At 49.6% G+C, this 19,310-nt stretch overlaps 1 protein-coding gene across 1 annotated transcript in view; it reads left to right on the top strand.

The window, feature by feature from the left end:
• The first annotated feature begins 1,324 nt into the window (after nucleotides 1-1,324).
• The window catches only part of PARD6G (par-6 family cell polarity regulator gamma), a 97,017-nt gene continuing 79,031 nt past the window's right edge, over nucleotides 1,325-19,310 (top strand). Inside the window, exon 1 of the mRNA XM_001145392.6 lies at nucleotides 1,325-1,568. Within this exon, the coding sequence (XP_001145392.1) occupies nucleotides 1,497-1,568 (72 nt within the window). The 5' untranslated portion in view covers nucleotides 1,325-1,496. The remainder of the gene's footprint in view (nucleotides 1,569-19,310) is intronic.

The following is a 19,310-nucleotide window of genomic DNA, read 5'->3' as shown; positions in this document are numbered from 1 at the left end:
AGGCTGAGGTGGAAGGATTGCTTGAGCCAAGGAGTTTGAGGCTGCAGTGAGCTGTGATTATGGCATTGCACTACAACATGGGCAACATAGCAAGATCCTGTTTTTAGAAGAAGAAAAAGTTCATTATATAGCACAAGGTGAAAAGTGCAAGTTGTAAAACGAGATAAACAGCATGGTCACAACTTTGTAAAATATACAAATATATATGCAGAAAAATAAGTGAAAATAAAATACACCAAAGGTTAATACAGTTGATTGCTGAGTAGCATGACTACAGGTAATTTTTACAGGTTTTTTCACTTCTTTATATTCTGCAGGTTTCTTTTGCAATGAATGTATGGTGAGATTTATAATTATATGGCTTGTAGATTACAATTCATAGTATACTTCACAATGATTTTTTAAAAACTGTCTTGTCTTCTGAACTTCATCACAAATTCCTCAAGGGCAAGGATTGTATCTTTGGTTTCAGCAAGCCCGTTTCAGAGGCCTCTTGATTGGTAAATATTCATTGATGCTGCTAGTAATTGATTCTTTGTCTTAACAGGTTCTCTTTTTCTAGCTGCCTTAGAAAAAGTCTCCTTTCGCATCAGGCAGGTGCTTCTGATCCTCTCCCTAGAGATAGGCTATCTAATAAAGCCCTCTAAGCCTTTATTTTTATTTTTTTATTTTTTGAGACGGAGTCTCGCTCTGCCTCCCAGGCTGGAGTACAGTGATGCGATCTCGGCTCACTGCAGCCTCCGCCTCCCGGGTTCAAGCGATTCTCCTGTCTCAGCCTCCCCATTAGCTGGGATTACAGGCACCCCCCACCACACCCGGCTAATTTTGTATTTTTAGTAGAGATAGTGTTTCACCGTATTGGCCAGGCTGCTCTAAGCCTATTTGATAAAACCCTTCTCCCAGGCCATCAGCAACTTGACAATTAGTACTGACAGGTGATGCCTTTTGGGATCAGGTCTCCAGTGGTTCTCGTTAGCATTCTTCACTTGAATATTGCCCAAAACAATGGCAAAAATCAACCCCTATCCTAGGTTGCTCGGTGGAGGCAATCAAAACGAGACGCCTTGGGCTGGCCGCGATGCTCCTTTCCCCAGGCTCTGGGATTGTGGACGAGAGGGCGCGCGCCCACTGGCGATCCCACGCGGAGCTGCAGCGTGGGGGCGTGGTGTGGCGGGTCCTCCGGAGCGCGGGGCGGGGCTGTGGGCGGGGATATGGGCGGGTCCTCCGGGGCCCGGGGGCGGGGCGCGGGCGCGGGCGCCGGGAGGTGGGGCGGCGCGCGCCGGCGTCCCCCGCGCTCCTCCCGCGCGCGGCCCCTGGAGTCCCTGAGGCGCGCGGCCAGCCCAGCTCGGGCCCGCAGCACCGGGAGCAGCCCGCCGGCCAAGCGAGCGCGGGCCGGGGCCGGGGCCGGGGCCTGGGCCTGGGGGCGCCGCCCCCGGGAGTCTTTCTGCGGCCCCTGAGGAGCGAGGGCCACGGCGAGGCTGACCGGGGCCGAAACCATGAACCGGAGTTTTCACAAGTCTCAGACCTTGCGATTCTACGATTGCAGCGCAGTGGAAGTCAAGAGCAAGGTAAGCCCCCCGCCCGCCCCGGCGACCCTGCGCCCAGTCTCCTGGCTAATGAATGGGGCGCCCCGCGGAGGGGGACTGGGGCGGCGTGGAGGCGACAGGCGCCGGCGACAACTTTCCAGTTCGGGCGCCGCGCGCCGCTCCGCGGGACGCGCACTGGGGACCCCGGCCGTCCTTCCCGCCCCCCGCGCGGACACAAAGCCCGGCAGCCGCGGCGCTCAGAGGGCCGAGGGCCATCGGACAGTCCGTGCAGCTCTGGACCCGCTCCGCGGGAGCTGCTCTTTTGTTCCACGAGTGAGAGGCGATCCGGGCGCGCCACACATTGGAGGGGAGGGCGGCCTTTCCGGGGCGAGTTGAGGGCCAGGGGCTGCTCGGATTCGGGGCCGTGGGGGGGGGGGCTCTGGGGGCCCGGGCCCTGGCCAAGGCGCCTTCAAGGCTGCAAAGGAGGCTTGTTACCTGCCAGTAGGAGACTTGCCGCCGACTCCGAGCCCGGCGTCCCCCACCCGCTCGGTACCAAACATCTAGGCACCAGGCGCGCTCCCCGGCGCAGACCCAGAGCACGCACCCGGCTCTCCCCCGGCCCAGACCCAGACCACGCCTCCCCGGGCGCGTCCCCGGGCCAGACACCCCACCCCACCCCCACGGCGCGCCCCCACCCCAGACTCCCCCACCTCCGGACGCGCCCCGGCCCCAGACCCAGCCCACTCCCCCGGGCGCGACCCCGGCTCAGACCCAGACCCCTCCCGAGCGCGCCCCCGGATCAGACCCGTACCCAGACCACCCCCACGGGCGTGCCCGGCCCCTCCCGCTGCCTGCGCCCGGGCGGAGCGTGCCCGAACTTGCGGGTCGCGATGCGCGTCTGGGTAATTGGCTGGTAGGATCTGGCGCTTCTGCCCTTTGCGGGGGTGGTTCCTTCGCCGCAGATGCTATTGTTTGTGAGGGTCTCCTTGGTGGACCCCGCGGGCTGAGGAGGTGCTGCAGTTGTTCGGGGTCCTGCGGGAGGGGGCCCCTCGAGTCTTTCGCTGGCTACTCTCTGGGAGTTGAGCGGCCCTTTCGCCCTTTCTTTCTTCGCACCCCGGTTCTCAGAGTTGTGGGAAAGGCTCCTAACGGCGGAGTGGGAGCCCGCACCCCTAACTGTGTGCCTATCTTGGGCGCAGGGCGGGTGTTCCCTCCCCTGTCTCTGGGGAGGCAAGTCTAACAGCCCCCTCTCGCTGTGCTGCTCTGACCTTTGGAGTGGGATTTCCAGGGTGTCTGCAGAGGATTGAGGCGGGGAGGTGTCCCAGCAACAGCATGGCCGCCTCTCCAGCCTGCTACAGTGAGTTGCAGGATCCTTCTCTACTTAGGGGTACACGGTCTTTTAATGAATCCCTCATTTATCGTAAGATCCTGTCCTTACCCTTGCCCCATGACCTCGGCCCCACACCCATCCTCTCTGGAGCACAGAAGTGCCCCCAGCTCCCCCAAATCAAGTGTGCCAGCTGTGGGTTAGGTGAGGGGAAGAGCCCACAAGCATGGGCGGGAGGTTTCTTTAGCTCAGTGGGAACACAGCTCTCTGGAGCTGCACTATCTAGTACAGTAGACAATAAGCACGTGTGGTATGTAATCTTATTTAACTTTTTATTTTGAGATTATTGTACATTCACAAGTAGCTGTGAGAGAATATAGAGGTCTGTGTTCTCAGCCTCTGAGCCTTTGCTCAGCCTCCCTGATGGTGGCATCTCGTGTGACTAGCACACTGTCCTATGCTGGACACAGACCTTAGCGGGTCTCAGCAGCGTAACACACTCATTCGTGTACGCCTAGGTCTGTGCGGTGGTGTGACCACCAACACAATCAAGGTGCAGAGCAGTTTCCCCCTTTCATCCTAGGATCCTTCCTGCTGCCCTTCACAGCAGCTGTTTAACCAGGGAGGACTGGTTGGTTAACATGAGCGTTAAAGACTCACTTCTGTGCTCATTTGCCCTCTGCAGAGGGTGGCTGCCTCCTCACACACATAGCTCCGGAGAATCAGAGGCCTCAACCAGGCACAGGGTAGGTCTGGAGGACATGCCCTCACCAGGCCTCATCCTGCAGTCCTGGGCTGCTGGCACTACAGAGGCTGCCTCTGCCTTCCCTGGGGTGCCAGCCTGCCTGCTTCTGCCAGCTCCATTTGGCAAAGAAGGGGTGCTGCCTTACACCCCAAGCATGGATTCAAGTTCAGATGCAGCAGATGCTTGTCTGGAGGTGAGTGGCAGCGCCAGAGTTTTGGTTGAACTGGGGCGTCCTTGGAAGGGCCACACTGACCTGGGCCTTACTGGACTTGCTGTTGTGCCCTCCCCACCATGATGGGGCTGAACTTACTGCTTGTCCAGAGGGTCCGTGTGGCTCTTCCTTCTGTGCACAGCTTCCCACTTACCCACTTTATGGTTAATATTTGTTACTGTGGCATCTATCTCCATAGGGAGCCGCTGTTGTCAAAATAACAGCAAAGCCTTATGACAACCTCAGTGTAGCACCATAACACCATGGTTTGGTTTGTGGGGAAAATGGCGTCTGGGGAGCTGAGTCCAGCCTGGGTTCTGCCACCTACTGCATTTGTGAGCTTTTGGGCAAGTCATTTAACTTTTCCAAGCATCGGTTATTTCATCTGTAAAATGGGCATGATACCTTTTCTGCTTACCTATCAAGATGAAATGCATTGAATACAAGAGCGCTTTGAGTTAAATACTGCAGGTCAGAATTCTTTGGCATTTTAAGATATTGGGTTGGAAAACGGCCTTAGGTTCTCTCAGAATTTTTGTCATTCACCATTTGCCACAGATGGTCAGTCCCCAGTGCTTAGGGACAGGACCCTGGTGTGTGTGCGCAGGGGGCCATATGATCTTGATCTTGACCTGGTGGCTTTTCCTCATTTTGCAGCCCCTTATACTTCTCCAAACATTTTTACCTTAATTCCAGTGATTCATCTGTTCCTCACCAAACCAGCAGCAGTATGTACTTCCAATTCCCTAATTCTGTTCATGGGACCACCCTTTTCCCACTTAGCTTTGACTTTGGCCTCTCCTTCCACAGGACCTGCCGTGGGGAGGGAGGAGCTATGCAGAGGGTTAGGGTGTTTCACGTGGAGGAGAGCAAGAGTCCTTGGCCACCTTAGAATGCAGCAGAAAAGCCAGTGCTGGGATCGGAAGGGGTTTACAGGGGGCGGTAAATGGAGATGAATTTTCATATGAGGAGAAGACAGCAAGCAACACGGTGCCACTATGAACTTAGCAACGCCTTTACCTACGTCAGTATTTCGTCAATTCCACTGTCGTCCGCATAAGCTTGAAAAATCCAGAGAAACACAGCTTATCCCCCCTCCCAGCAGTGTGCTCAGCCCAGAGCCCTGAGTTCCTTCAGACTTGAGCGTAGATGGCCCACTGCTCATGCCCTCGGCCCATGCTTTCTTTGGCCTGTGTGTCCCTAGTTTGTGGCTTCCCCTACCTGAAATGCTTTCTCTGAGAATCTGCCCTATCCTGAGGACCTTCTTAGACAGCTCCCTCTTCTACAAAGTCATTCTGGATGCCTGTGCCAGAACAAACTTTCTCTGTCCGACCCCTTCTTGGTGTTTCTGGTCATCTTATTGGCACTTGTCATGATGCTGGTGCCACAGTTATGTTCGGCACAGATTGTCTGTCGTGTTAATTATATCTGAGGGAGAAGATTTTCATCCCATTTGTGCTTCCTGATTAAATAATGTTGGGGCTTTTTTGGATTCTAAGCTAACACAGTGTCATCGTAGGAAATTTAGAAACCACAGCCAAGCACAAAGAAGGGCCAACACCATTGGTAGCTCTCCTGTCCAAAGGTGAGCCACTGTTAAATGTTGCCTCTGGCCTTCCGGTCTTTTGTGTGCCTGTATGATGCACGCATTCTTGTGTTACAGAATTTGGGTCAAATAGGCATGTCATGGTGTAGCCGGCTTCCCCTCTAACTTATCATATATTGCGAGTGTTTTTTCATGTCAGTAATATTTTTAGACAACAGAAAAGACTGCATCATATTCCTGCTCATGTCTAAACCATGACTAACCAGTATCTTAAGTTAACCCCAATTTTTTCCACAGTAAACAGTGCTGTAAATAATATCTTTAAGTCTTTATATAAAGATTATATATAGAATATACACATATAAAATATGTAAAGATTATTGATTATATTAAACCAGTGCAAAATTCTTACTGATCTTTAGAACAAATTCCTGGAAGTGACATCACCTGGGAAAGGCACGTACTTTTACAGGCTTTGAGTGCGTATTTCTACTTTTCTTCTGGAAAGTTTATTTTACCAATTTATAGATGCTGTTTCATATCTATTCATTCATCTGTTTCTTTCTCCCCATCCCTTTCTTCTTTCCTCCTTCTAGCACTGGGCATTTTCTCATTCTTTCCCAATTAGATGAGTGAAATGGTATCCCATTGTTTTAATTTGTATCTCTTAAGTTATTAGAGAGTTGAAATTTTCGTATTTATTGGCTACTTGTGTATTTATTTTCAACTGCCTGGTTTTGTCCTGAATCCTTTTTCTCTGTTAGTTTTCTTGGGAGTTAATAAGTTATGGGAGCTTCTTGTTCGCAATGTTTCCAATCAGTGCAGATGGTGCTGAGGGTGACTGGCTCTGAGAGTGTTGTGACCTTGTCCCCAGGCATTAAACTTGGGCCCTCCAGGATGACAAGGGTATGAGGAGCCTGTTCGTGGGCTGGCTGATGCACTGGCTGGCCAGGTTCTCCTGGGGACAGCCAGGTGTGCAGTGTTTTGTGTTAGCATATCTCCTCTGGTCCCCAAGATCTTACTGCTGGCTGAGGCCGTTGACTGCCATGGTGCTGCAGGAACATGCCCTTCCAGCTGTGTGATGTGCGACAGCCGGTGGGATGGAGCTGAGGCCAGGCCTCCCCATTGGGTGGCTGACACTTGCCTCCTGTGGGCCAGTTAAGAATTGCCTGGACATGGTTTGACTCACCTTTGTGTGTCAGCTACACCCTTTTAAGACTTTAGTTTTGTTGTATTTGTGCATGTCTGTGCTTAAACAGGTTCAGTGACTTGATTTGGGAAGTCACATCTTAGGGAGACTTACCAGGGACCCAAGTGCAGAGTCAGCCTGGGGGGCACTGATGGCGTCACTGCCCCTGGAGGCTGCCAATTTCTTGTAGGTCTGTGGCCTGGGAGACTCTGATGGCCTTCCAGGTGGGCACCTCAGCTAGCCAGGGGGTAGAGCCCTTTCCTAGGACCCATGGCATTTCAGATAGAAGGCCCTAATTTTAGGGAAGTGAAGGAATATCAGGGATTGGGAGATGCAGCCATTCAAGGTCTCAGAAGCTCTGGCGTTTGTGAATCACGTCCAGAATTAGTACAAAGGGGAGAGGCATCCTGATCTTTTCCCATAAAGGGGTCTCCATGACCTTTAGAGGCAGCAAGAAGGGAGCCTGGCATGACAGCAGCAGAACCTCCCAGGTGGTTAGATGTGTTCACCTGGCTGCTTACATGTCAAATCCACTTCCTCTGGGCAAATTTCTACTGCACCATGACCCTGGGGATCCATGGGAGGTACATGCTCCTGTGTAGCCCCCAGCCTCTTCCCAACACACACCCTGCGGCCCTGCCCCGAGTCCCCCAGGCTGGACGTTGCCTGCTGTGCAGAGAGGTTGTGTTCTGAAGTATTAATAACATTTACTTAATGCCCCTCCAATATATGTGCATATATGTGCCAGGGACCATCCTAAATACATTGCAATTGCAGATAGTTCACTAATGCCCATCACAATACTGTAACGTGGGTTCGTTTATCACACCCACTATACAGATGAAGAGGAAACTGAGTCACAGGGTGCTTCACTGACCTGCCGAAGGTCATAAAGCTCATAAGTGGGGTTGGAACCCAGATAGTCTAGCTCCAAAGTCTAGAGTGGGAACCACCAGTTGTCCGTGGCTGCTGGAAGAGGGCTCACGCCCCTCAGGATCCAATAAGCCATGAAATACAAACCAGGACACAGGTGCACACATTCCCAGCTCACCGTGCATAGGGTGAGAGACTCCCTCAGCTGTCTGAATCTGGAGCTTGCAAGAAACAGCTGGGAGGGTTAGTCTTGTGTTTTGTGGGGAGAAGTTCTATCTTTCTTGCATCACTGTAGAAGGTTCTTGCTGCATGGCCTCACAGGAAGTCCTCTATTCAGTAGCTATTCTTTCAGAGTCTGATCTTATCCATACATTTGTTTACTCATTTACTGAGCAACTACTTTGTGGCAGGCATAGGGCATGTGCTGGGGTAAAACGTACAACATCCCTGCCTTAAAAACACCAGTGAAGGTTCAGTCAGGTAAGTGGGCAGATTTGGGTGAGGTGGAATGTCCTTTGTCTTGATAATCAAGCTATCACCAGATCCACAGCCTCACGTCTCCTTGAAATCGGAGGTTTCCGGTGCAGCCCAGTCATCCCACCACCCAGCAAGACCAGTCAATGTGCTGAGTCTCCCCTGAAATTGCTCTGATAGTCTCTGCATCGGCAACAGTGATGCCTGTGTGAGGTGGTTTGAGATTCTAGGCCAGGTCTCCATAGCTCCCAGAAGCAGGTAGGGTCCAGTCCCCACTTGTCCTTATTTGGGGCTCTTTAATCCTCCCCACATGTTTTCAGAGGCCAGTTCAGAACCCTAGCTGCGTTTCTCAATGGCGTGCTGTGTAAGGAAGAGCTCAGCATTGGAGGTGGGAAGAGCAGTGCCTTGTTTATATTAGGGACACAATCAGTGTTCCTTGGGTCGAATTCAGATGAAAAACAAGTGGGTTTTCCTGACAGCTACTGGTTCAGAAATGGTCCGTTAAGCAAATTTAGAAAATTACTTTTTGAGGAAAGGGACAACTACTTGCACTTTTGAGCTGATGCTGGAACAAGTTAGGACTTTTGGGAACTATTGAGAAGGGATGATTATATTTTGCAGTGTAATAAGGACATGAGATTTGTGGGAACAGGGAGAATGTTATAGCTTAGATATTTGACCATCGAAACCTCATGTTGAAATTTGGTCCCCGATGTTGGAGGTACAGCCTAAACGGAAGTGTTTGGGTCATGGAGGTGGATCCCTCGTGAATGGCTTGGTGCCATCCTCATGGTAATGAGTGAGTTCTTGCTCTATGAGTTCTAGCAAGAGCTGGTTGTTAACAAGAGCCTGGCTCCTCCCCCGTTGCCTCCTCTCTTGCCACATGATCTCTGCACATGCCGGCTCTCCTTCCACCTTCCACTGTGAGTAGAAGCAGCCAGAAGCCCTCCCCAGAAACAGATACTACCACCATGCCTCTTGTACAGTCTGCAGAACTGTGAGCCAAATAAGCTTCTTTTCTTTACCAATTAAAATGTATTGATACATTGATTTGCCAGTTGGCTCATTGCCGGGACATCCCTGAGAGGCGTCAGTGGCCTTGCCCTCTGTATCCTGTGAAGGTAAGTGGCACTAGTGCTGTAGGTGAGGGGAGAAGGTGAGGTACTTTGGAAATTAAAAGCCCACATAGCTATTTCTGTTGCTGCTGGCACCTCCTGAGTTTCTCAGTGCTCAGAGATAGGCCAGGAACCTGCTTGTTGCCAGCTCAGCAGCTCCAGGGGTGCTTGTGCCCCTTCCTTGTAGACCAAGCTTGTCCAATCCATGGCCTATGGGCCACATGTGGAACAGGATGGCTTTGAATAACGTGGCCCAACACAAACTCATAAACTTTCCTAAAACTTTATGAGATTTTTTTTTTGGTAATTTTTTTTTGTTTGCTCATCAGCTGTCATTAGTGCATTTTATGTGTGGCCCAAGATGATGATTCTTCTTCCTGTGTGGCCCAGGGTACCCCTGTTGTAGACCATCAGCCCTACACACTTCCTCTTGCAGAGTTGCCTGGGCACACTCAGGTGCTCCAAGGACCAGCCCACTGGGAATGGGGTGGCTGGACCAGAGCACTTCTGGTACAGCTGTGTCATCAGGTACCTTCGACCCCCTCTTCTCCCTGCTGCTCCCATGTTCCTGGGGTCTAAGGACGAGCTCTCCTGCACCCTGGCCCCTGCCCCACCTCTCCCTTATTCTCCCTTCACATCAGTCACTCATCCCATACTTCATAGACAGTGGCAGAGGAGTCTAAGAGGGGAGGGCTCCACTCCCCAGCCCCAACCAGAGCAGATCTGCTTGGTTTTGAGATACATGTGTAGCATTTTACTTGGGGGAAGAAAAGGCTTTCACTGATTAAAAAGTTTGAAAACCACTGTAGTGCAGGATGCTTTCAGCCTGGGCACCGAGGCCCTCCCACGTGGCCTACGTGAAACTACTAGTCTATCTGTCACCTCCCACTTCCCCCACCCGCCCCCCGATTCTGTGACCTCCCAGCAAGCCGATCCTTTCCTACTCTTGCCAGTGGAAGTTCAGCCTTGCCTTCCTGCCTCAGGGCTCAAATCACTGCCTGTTCAGGAAGCTGTCCCAGACCCCCTTAGCCCAACGACAGTGTCTGCTGTGTTCAGTGAGTGTATTACAGTGAAATACACTCATCTTAAGTGTACGGCTTGGTGGTCAAGATGCAGAACATTCCAGCGTCCAGGAAGGTTCCTTCATGCCCTTTTCTAGTGAGTACCTACCCCCGAGGTAACCACTATTAGGGTCTCTATCGCCAGACCAGTTTTTTGTTTTTATTTTTATTTTTTTTACTTTTGGTTAAAAAAATAGTTTTGTTTTTTTTTTGTTATACTTTAAGTTTTAGGGTACTTGTGCACAACATGCAGGTTTGTTACATAGGTATACATGTGCCATGTTGGTGTGCTGCACCCATTAACTCATCATTTAACATTAGGTATATCTCCTAATGCTATCCCTACTCCCTCCCCACACCCCACAACAGGCCCCAGTATGTGATGTTCCCCTTCCTGTGTCCATGTGTTCTCATTGTTCAATTCCCACCTATGAGTGAGAACATGCAGTGTTTGGTTTTTTGTCCTTTCGATAGTTTGCTGACAATGATGGTTTCCAGCTTCATCCATGTCCCTACAAAGGACACGAACTCATCATTTTTTATGGCTGCATAGTATTCCATGGTGTATATGTGCCACATTTTCCAGTCTATCATTGTTGGACATTTGGGTTGGTTCCAAGTCTTTGCTATTGTGAACAGTGCTGCAATAAACGTATGTGTGCATGTGTCTTTATAGCAGCATGATTTATAATCCTTTGGGTATATACCCGTAATGGGATGGCTGGGTCAAATGGTATTTCTAGTTCTAGATCCCTGAGGAATCGCCACACTGACTTCCACAATGGTTGAACTAGTTTACAGTCCCACCAACAGTGTAAAAGTGTTCCTATTTCTCCACATCCTCTCCAGCACCTGTTGTTTCCTGACTTTTTAATGATCGCCATTCTAACTGGTGTGAGATGGTATCTCATTGTGGTTTTGATTTGCATTTCTCTGATGGCCAGTGATGATGAACATTTTTTCATGTGTCTTTTGGCTGCATAAATGTCTTCTTTTGAGAAGTGTCTGTTCATATCCTTCACCCACTTGTTGATGGGGTTGTTTTTTTCTTGTAAATTTGTTTGTGTTCTTTGTAGATTCTGGATATTAGCCCTTTGTCAGATGAGTAGGTTGTGAAAATTTTCTCCCATTCTGTAGGTTGCCTGTTCACTCTGATGGTGTTTCTTTTGCTGTGCAGAAGTTCTTTAGTTTAATTAGATCCCATTTGCGAATTTTGGCTTTTGTTGCTATTGCTTTTGGTGTTTTAGACATGAAGTCCTTGCCCATGCCTATGTCCTGAATGGTATTGCCTAGGTTTTCTTCCAGGGTTTCTTTGGTTTTAGGTCTAACATTTAAGTCTTTAATCCATCTTGAATTAATTTTTGTATAAGGTGTAAGGAAGGGATCCAGTTTCAGCTTTCTACATATGGCTAGCCAGTTTTCCCAGCACCATTTATTAAATAGGGAATCCTTTCCCCATTGCTTGTTTTTGTCAGGTTTGTCAAAGATCAGATAGTTGTAGATATGTGGCATTATTTCTGAGGGCTCTGTTCTGTTCCATTGATCTATATCTCTGTTTTGGTACCAGTACCATGCTGTTTTGGTTACTGTAGCCTTGTAGTGTAGTTTGAAGTCAGGTAGCGTGATGCCTCCAGCTTTGTTCTTTTGGCTTAGGATTGACTTGGTGATGCGGGCTCTTTTTTGGTTCCATATGAACTTTAAAGTAGTTTTTTCCAATTCTGTGAAGAAAGTCATTGGTAGCTTGATGGGGATGGCATTGAATCTGTAAATTACCTTGGGCAATATGGCCATTTTCACAATATTGATTCTTCCTACCCATGAGCATGGAATGTTCTTCCATTTGTTTGTATCCTCTTTTATTTCGTTGAGCAGTGGTTTGTAGTTCTCCTTGAAAAAGTTCCTTCACATCCCTTGTAAGTTGGTTTCCTAGGTGTTTTATTGTCTTTGAAGCAATTGTGAATGGGAGTTCACTTATGATTTGGTTCTCTGTTTGTTATTGGTGTATAAGAATGCTTGTGATTTTTGCACATTGATTTTGTACCCTGAGACTTTGCTGAAGTTGCTTATCAGCTTAAGGAGATTTTGGGCTGAGACGATGGGGTTTTCTAGATATACAATCATGTCATCTGCAAACGGGGACAATTTGACTTCCTCTTTTCCTAATTGAATACCCTTTATTTCTTTCTCCTGCCTGATTGTCCTGGCCAGAACTTCCAACACTATGTTGAATAGGAGTGGTGAGGGAGGGCATCCCTGTCTTGTGCCAGTTTTCAAAGGGAATGCTTCCAGGTTTTGCCCATTCAAGATGATATTGGCTGTGGGTTTGTCATAGATAGCTCTTATTATTTTGAGATACGTCCCATCAATACCTAATTTATTGAGAGTTTTTAGCATGAAGCATTGTTGAATTTTGTCAAAGGCCTTTTCTGCATCTGTTGAGATAATCATGTGGTTTTTGTCGTTGGTTCTGTTTATATGCTGGATTACGTTTATTGATTTGCGCTTGTTGAACCAGCCTGGCATCCCAGGGATGAAGCCCAGTTGATCGTGGTGGATAAGCTTTTTGATGTGCTGCTGGATTCGGTTTGCCAGTATTTTATTGAGGGTTTTTGCATTGATGCTCATCAGCAATATTGGTCTAAAATTCTCTTTTTTTGTTATGTCTCTGCCAGGCTTTGGTATCAGGATGATGCTGGCCTCATAAAATGAGTTAGGGAGGATTCCCTCTTTTTCTATTGATTGGAATAGTTTCAGAAGGAATGGTACCAGCTCCTCCTTGTACCTCTGGTAGAATTCGGCTGTGAATCCATCTGGTCCTGGACTTTTTTTGGTTGCTAAGCTATTAATTATTGCCTCAATTTCACAGCCTGTTATTGGTCTATTCAGAGATTCAACTTCTTCCTGGTTTAGTCTTGGGAGGGTGTATGTGTCAAGGAATTTATCCATTTCTTCTAGATTTTCTAGTTTGTGTAGAGGTGTTTATAGTATTCTCTGATGGTAGTTTGTATTTCTGTGGGATCGGTGGCAATATTCCCTTTATCATTTTTTATTGCTTCTATTTGATTATTCTCTCTTCTTTATTAGTCTTGCTAGCGGTCTATCAATTTTGTTGATCTTTTCAAAAAACCAGCTCCTGGATTCATTGATTTTTTTGAAGGGTTTTTTGTGTCTCTATCTCCTTCAGTTCTGCTCTGATCTTAGTTCTTTCTTGCCTTCTGCTAGCTTTTGAATGTGTTTGCTTTTGCTTCTCTAGTTCTTTTAATTGTGATGTTAGGGTATCAATTTTAGATCTTTCCTGCTTTCTCCTGTGGGCATTTAGTGCTATAAATTTCCCTCTACACACTGCTTTGAATGTGTCCCAGAGATTCTGGTATGTTGTGTCTTTGTTCTCGTTGGTTTCAAAGAACATCTTTATTTCTGCCTTCAATTTTTTATGTACCCAGTAGTCATTCAGGAGCAGGTTGTTCAGTTTCCATGTAGTTGAGTGGTTTTGAGTGAGTTTCTTAATCCTGAGTTCTAGTTTGATTGCACTGTGGTCTGAGAGACAGTTTGTTATAATTTCTGTTCTTTTACATTTGCTGAGGAGTGCTTTACTTCCAACTATGTGGTCAATTTTGGAATAGGTGTGGTGTGGTGGTGAGAAGAATGTATATTCTGTTGATTTGGGGTGGAGAGTTCTGTAGATGTCTATTAGGTCTGCTTGGTGCAGAGCTGAGTTCAATTCCTGGATATCCTTGTTAATTTTCTGTCTCGTTGATCTGTCTAATGTTGACAGTGGGGTGTTAAAGTCTCCCATTATTATTGTGTGGGAGTCTAAGTCTCTTTATAGGTCTCTAAGGACTTGCTTTATGAATCTGGGTGCTCCTGTATTGGGTGCATATATATTTAGGATAGTTAGCTCTTCTTGTTGAATTGATCCCTTTACCATTATGTAATGGCCTTCTTTGTCATTACAGTCACCTTGACTTGGTGACTGGTGAGTCTCACCAGTCACTCACCTGGGCTTGAGTGATCCTCCTGTCTCAGCCTCCCTCCCGAGTAGCTGGGACTACAGGTGCACACCACCATGCCCCACTAATACTGGCTTTCAGTGATGCAAGTCTGCCCTATGGGGGTGATGTCGGTCATTGATCTTACCTATGACTCAGCATTGGGATTGTTCCTGGCTCTGGTGTACACAGAGACTGTGACCCCTGTCTGGATTTGGGGTGAGGCAGTTGTAGGTCCTGGAGGCCTTGAACCACAACTTATTAGCTATTTGTTGATTAATCAAAATCAGAAAAGATCCTTTATCTTACAGAATTTAAGGTCCCTACTGCTGATGTGTGAAGGGCTTTCACAACCCTTCTTCGGATTCTGTAGTTTGATTGGCTGTTCTTATGCATTTCCTGGCTTTCCTTGAGTTCACACCAGCTGATCAATCTCTGGGGTCCCTCTGGTGGGCTGGATGTTGTGGGAGAAGCTGGGACCTGAGATGAGAACAGGCCTGACACTGTGCCAGAGGTCCAGGGCATCGCTGTGCTGGGGCCCTTTGTGTACAATGAAAGTTGGACAATCTTTCTTGGAAAACGTGCCTGAACTTGACATGTGGAATGAAGACCTCACAGCAGCTTCACTCATGGTGAGCTGTGGACACCCGCAGGGCCAAGAGCTTCCACTCCACCTTCAGCCTGGGAGGTGTGCCTGGGTTGCCTGGTTGGCAGCTCATCCCTTCTACACTCAGGGGAGGGTGTTCGTGAAGCCTTTGTGTCTCGAGGGCCGTCAGAGCACTGTGTGAATCTCTCCGCTCCTCCTAAAAGCCTGCCTGCTGAGTGGGTGCATTTATTTTCTGTCTTATCACATCAGTACGCTTGTCAAAAGCTGGGTTATAAATCAGTCAGTTCTAAGGTGTGAGATCTCTCTTTTTGCCTTTGCTTCTGAGACAGGATGGACAGTATGCCTGTGCATAAGCCCTCAAGAGGCCCCTTTCTGGGGACCTGGGTGCGGGTGTGAGGCCCCTGAGGTTCCTGGTTAAGGCTGTGAAAGAGGAGTTTGGGGCTGTTACAGCTGTCATTTTTAGGTGGTCAGCTGTTCTAGAGGATTTGGAAACAAAAGCAATGTTAGCACCTGTGTCCTGTGGCTCAGGGGCCTCCCTGACTGGCTTTCCACCCACAGTCCTGACCTCATGCCTTGCTGGTGTCTGCAATAATAAGGGGGTGTTTCCTTGGGACAAAATAAACTTCTCTGGCTTCAAAGTGGTCCTTCATGAGGGAGAGGAAGTGGCACTGACCCCCATGGCCTGCAGTCACCTTGGGCCCATCAGCACCTGTACTGGTGCAGGGATGAGAGGGAGTGCAGGCCCAGCTGTGGGGACAGGCCTCCTGGGTCCTGTGTGAGACCCGCCGGTTCCAGTCACCGGCTATGCGGTGGCACATGAGTGATTGATGCTGAATGTTAAATCCTGTACCTCCTCAGGTGGCTTTGTTTTGTTTAAAAACTTTGCATGAATGTTCTCCTTTGTCAGAGGTAGGATAGTTTGCCTGGAAGGTGACACTGTGTGTCTGCATGGACAGGAGCAGCAGACATCAGAGAGATGCAATTGAAATAAATGGTATGTTGACGAAGCCCCACTCCACTCCTCAGGAGATGAGCAGCTGGGGTCCCTGCGTGTGTGGAGCTCTATCCCTTGAGGGTCTCACTGTTGACGAAGCCCCACTCCACTCCTCAGGAGATGAGCAGCTGGGGACTCTGCTCGCGTGGAGGTCTGTCCCTTGAGGGTCTCACTGTTGAGGAGGCCCCACTCCACTCCTCAGGAGATGAGCAGCCCCAGGTCCCTGTGTGCAAGGAGGTCTGTCCCTCAGGAGGGTTTACCTGTGAGCCCACACTCACCTGTCCTGCACCATGAGCTGGTAGCAGTTCCCCAGGGATGTGGCCCCGTGGGTTATAGGAAGGACACCACTCAGGGATGGGCTGCTTCCTAAATGCCCTCATGCATCTTAGACCCTCTCCTCAGCTGCCTGAGCCTCTGATCCTGCCCATGAATGCTGGTGTGGGCGTGTCTGGCCTTGTGTCCAGTCTGTCTGGTGGAGATGGGGCAGGTGTAGTGATATGGCTTGGCTGTGTCCTCACCCAAATCTCATCTTGAATTGTACTCTCATAACTCCCACGTGTTGTGGGAGGGACCTGGTGGGAGATAATTTGAATCATGGGGGCAGTTTCCCCCACATTGTTCTCGTGGTAGTGAATAAGTCTCATGAGATCTGATGGTTTTATCAGGGGTTTCCACTTTCATATCTTCCTCATTTTTTTCTTGCTGCCACCATGTAAGAAGTGCTTTTCACCTCCCACCATGATTCTGAGGCCTCCCCAGCCATGTGGAACTGTAAGTCCAATTAAACCTCTTTTTCTTCCCAGTCTCGGGTATGTCTTTATCAGCAGCGTGAAAACGGACTAATACATGCAGGGAGCACAGGCCCAGGACTGCAGGCCTGGCCACCTCATCCACTTGCTTCAGCAGCCCCGCAGTAGGCTTTCTGCAGTGGAAGTCAGAGTACCCCTGGTGACCCATCCCACCCACCCAGTCCCTGGTGTGGACACCACCTAGCAGAGGCCTGTTGAATTGTGTGGCTTGGGGGGCGGGGGCAGAACCTACCACTCTTTATCTCCACCCAGAGCTGCTGGCTCTGGTCACACTCATGAGCACAGCTTTTCACTCATGGAATTACTAAAAGGTTATTTCATTTTTTAAAAATGCCCTGAAAAACAGCTACCTGCCAGCAGTGAAGGGACAAGTGTAGGAACGCAGTGGCTTCTACTCAGAGATTAGGGCTTGTGGTTCAGCTGCAGGAAGGCTGAATCTGCCAGCAGCTCAGGCCCCCACAGTGTGAGCCCAAAACAGGCTTACTATTCTGTGCTATTATAATTCCATACATGCAAGAGGTCTGCCTTTACTGTGCTTGCAACTTTGGGTTTTTGAGAAGGGCTCGGCAGCCATCCCTGTGGATGCCTGTGAGATGCCGAACCCGTCTCTAGGCCTGGGGGAGAACAAACAGCTTGGTGAGCAAGTTGAGCGAGTGAATTGCTCCCATTGGCTGGAGTCTCACTCGCTCACCAGGGCCTATATTGAGCACAGGACATGTGTTCATATTAGAGTCTCATCACAACCCTGGGATGAATGTTTTTATCTATTTTATGAAGGAGGAACAGGATCAGAGAAGTTTAATAAATTATCCAGAGTTACACAGCCAGTACAGGTGAGGATTGGAACCCAGGTGTGTCCACTCAGAGCCTGGCTCTTTGCAGCTTTGCTATGTTGTCTGTCTGTATTTGTACAACTCCAGTGACCCAGCCTGCATCCCCTCAGCCGCTCCCAGTGGGCAGCACAGCTCGGATGCAGAACTGCCTAATTCCTCCATGTATCATGAGCTCACATCGCAATGGGACCCCACTTTCTTCCACGGGCTGGAGTTCGAGGCTTCTGCCTAAGTGAATTTACCTTTCAGGAAAGTCTTATGAAGGCAGGGACAGATGCGCAGCCTGTGCTCACGCCTCACACACTTGGGCCCAGGCCAACCCCCAGCACCTTTCCCCTGGCCCTACCTCTCAGCACTAGAGTCTCCTGAGCCCTTAGTTGCTTCTGGAGTAACCCTGGCCCGTTCATCCCACTCCCTTGCTGATGGGCCATCCTTGTCCATTCCCTCCATGAGGGGCATCCCCTCCCACCTGGGGTGTTCCTTCTCACAAAGGGCACCCCTTGTCCCTGACCTTCCATTTGGAATTCTCTCTCCCATCATTGTAGCTCTTTAGGTCTTTTCCAAATTCCCTTTTTGAATTCAGCCTCAGGTCCTTCATTTACTAGCCTTGTGACTATGGGCAGGTTATTGAACCCCTCTAGGTTTCAGTCTCCTGGTTTGTAAAGTGGGAACAGTGACACCTCCCTAGGGTTGCCATCAGGATTACAGAGAGCATGCACACAAAGCCTGGCAGAGACTCTGACTTCTCTCCTGTATGGTAAATCCCTTCTGGACGGAGACCATGTTCATAGACCTCTGTGTCCTCCACTGCTACCCCTCCCTCACTGCTACCCCTCCCCCCCTCACTCCTACATTTAGCAGTGCTGGGTGAGTTGGTCCAGAACACATGCATGAACCAGAATGGCAGGCCCTCTGCAGGGACTGTCTGTGCTCAGAGGGGCCACAGGGTACAGTGGGTTTAGCCGTCACCCTGCACAGTCTGGCATGATGCTCGTCTGGGCAGTTCTGCGAGTGCCAACGGCTGCACCATCATCACTCTGGATCTTGGGTGGACAGCACCTAGGCAGGCGCCAGGCTCCACCTCATCTGACTCATAGGTGTGTGGCCCGATTTTAAACCGTCCCAACATGTCAGCCCAAGAAGTCATTCTATAGCAAACTACTGCTGAGTCCCACGCTCCAACAGGTTCCTCATTAGGATGACCGCCTGTATTTCTTTAAGACCTGTTGCACTCTCTTTTCCTACATGGAGTTCTTTCTGTGTTTCTTAGTTTCCTACAGGGCACAGATGTGCACAGGTGCTCCCCGGCTTGAAGGTCTGAGGCGGCTCATGTTTGCCATGCACACGCGTGAGATTCTTTACAGCTGGAATGCGTCTGGGCTTGGATGGTAGGCCAGCATCGCCATCCCCTCCCAACAGACCCTGCTGTAGGCCAGGGGCTCTGACAGTCTAAGGCGAGTCTCAGCCCCTGCCAGTGAATGGTTTAGAGCTGGGCATGTGACCCCACCCTGACAGTGAGACTTGAGGATCTTCTTCCTCTGAAATGGTGACACTGTGACCCTATGACCCACCTGGATGCGTGGGGGAATGTGGGAGACACCTGAAGGCCCCCAGCACGTCCTGGAGCCAACTCCCTGTGTCAACACGTCCCTGGAGCATCTCAGACACACACAGTCCTGTTTGCCTGGCCGCCCACACTGCCCTCCTCATTTCCTGGGGCTGTCCAGGCTCCTTTGGTTGTGCCATGGGATGAAATGCTCTCTGTCCTCACACTTCACCCAGTTATTTCCACTCCTTATTCACTGAGTTTAAATTAGGGCCTGTGTTTTACAGTCTTCATTTGCATCTCTCAGAGTTTGCAATTACATATTTGCATGTGTGAATTACTGTCTAACTTCTGGCTCGAGCAAACCATCAGCTACACGAAGACAGGTCAGTTGTGCAACCTTTAATGTGCACATGAGCCCTGACTCTCGTGAGAGTGCAGATTTGGACTCCGGGTCTGGGGTAGAGC

This window comes from Pan troglodytes, chromosome 17 (genome assembly GCF_028858775.2).
Source record: "Pan troglodytes isolate AG18354 chromosome 17, NHGRI_mPanTro3-v2.0_pri, whole genome shotgun sequence".
NCBI lineage: Eukaryota > Metazoa > Chordata > Mammalia > Primates > Hominidae > Pan > Pan troglodytes.
Note: the sequence above shows the minus strand (reverse complement) of the source record. Positions and strands in the feature narration are given on the sequence as shown.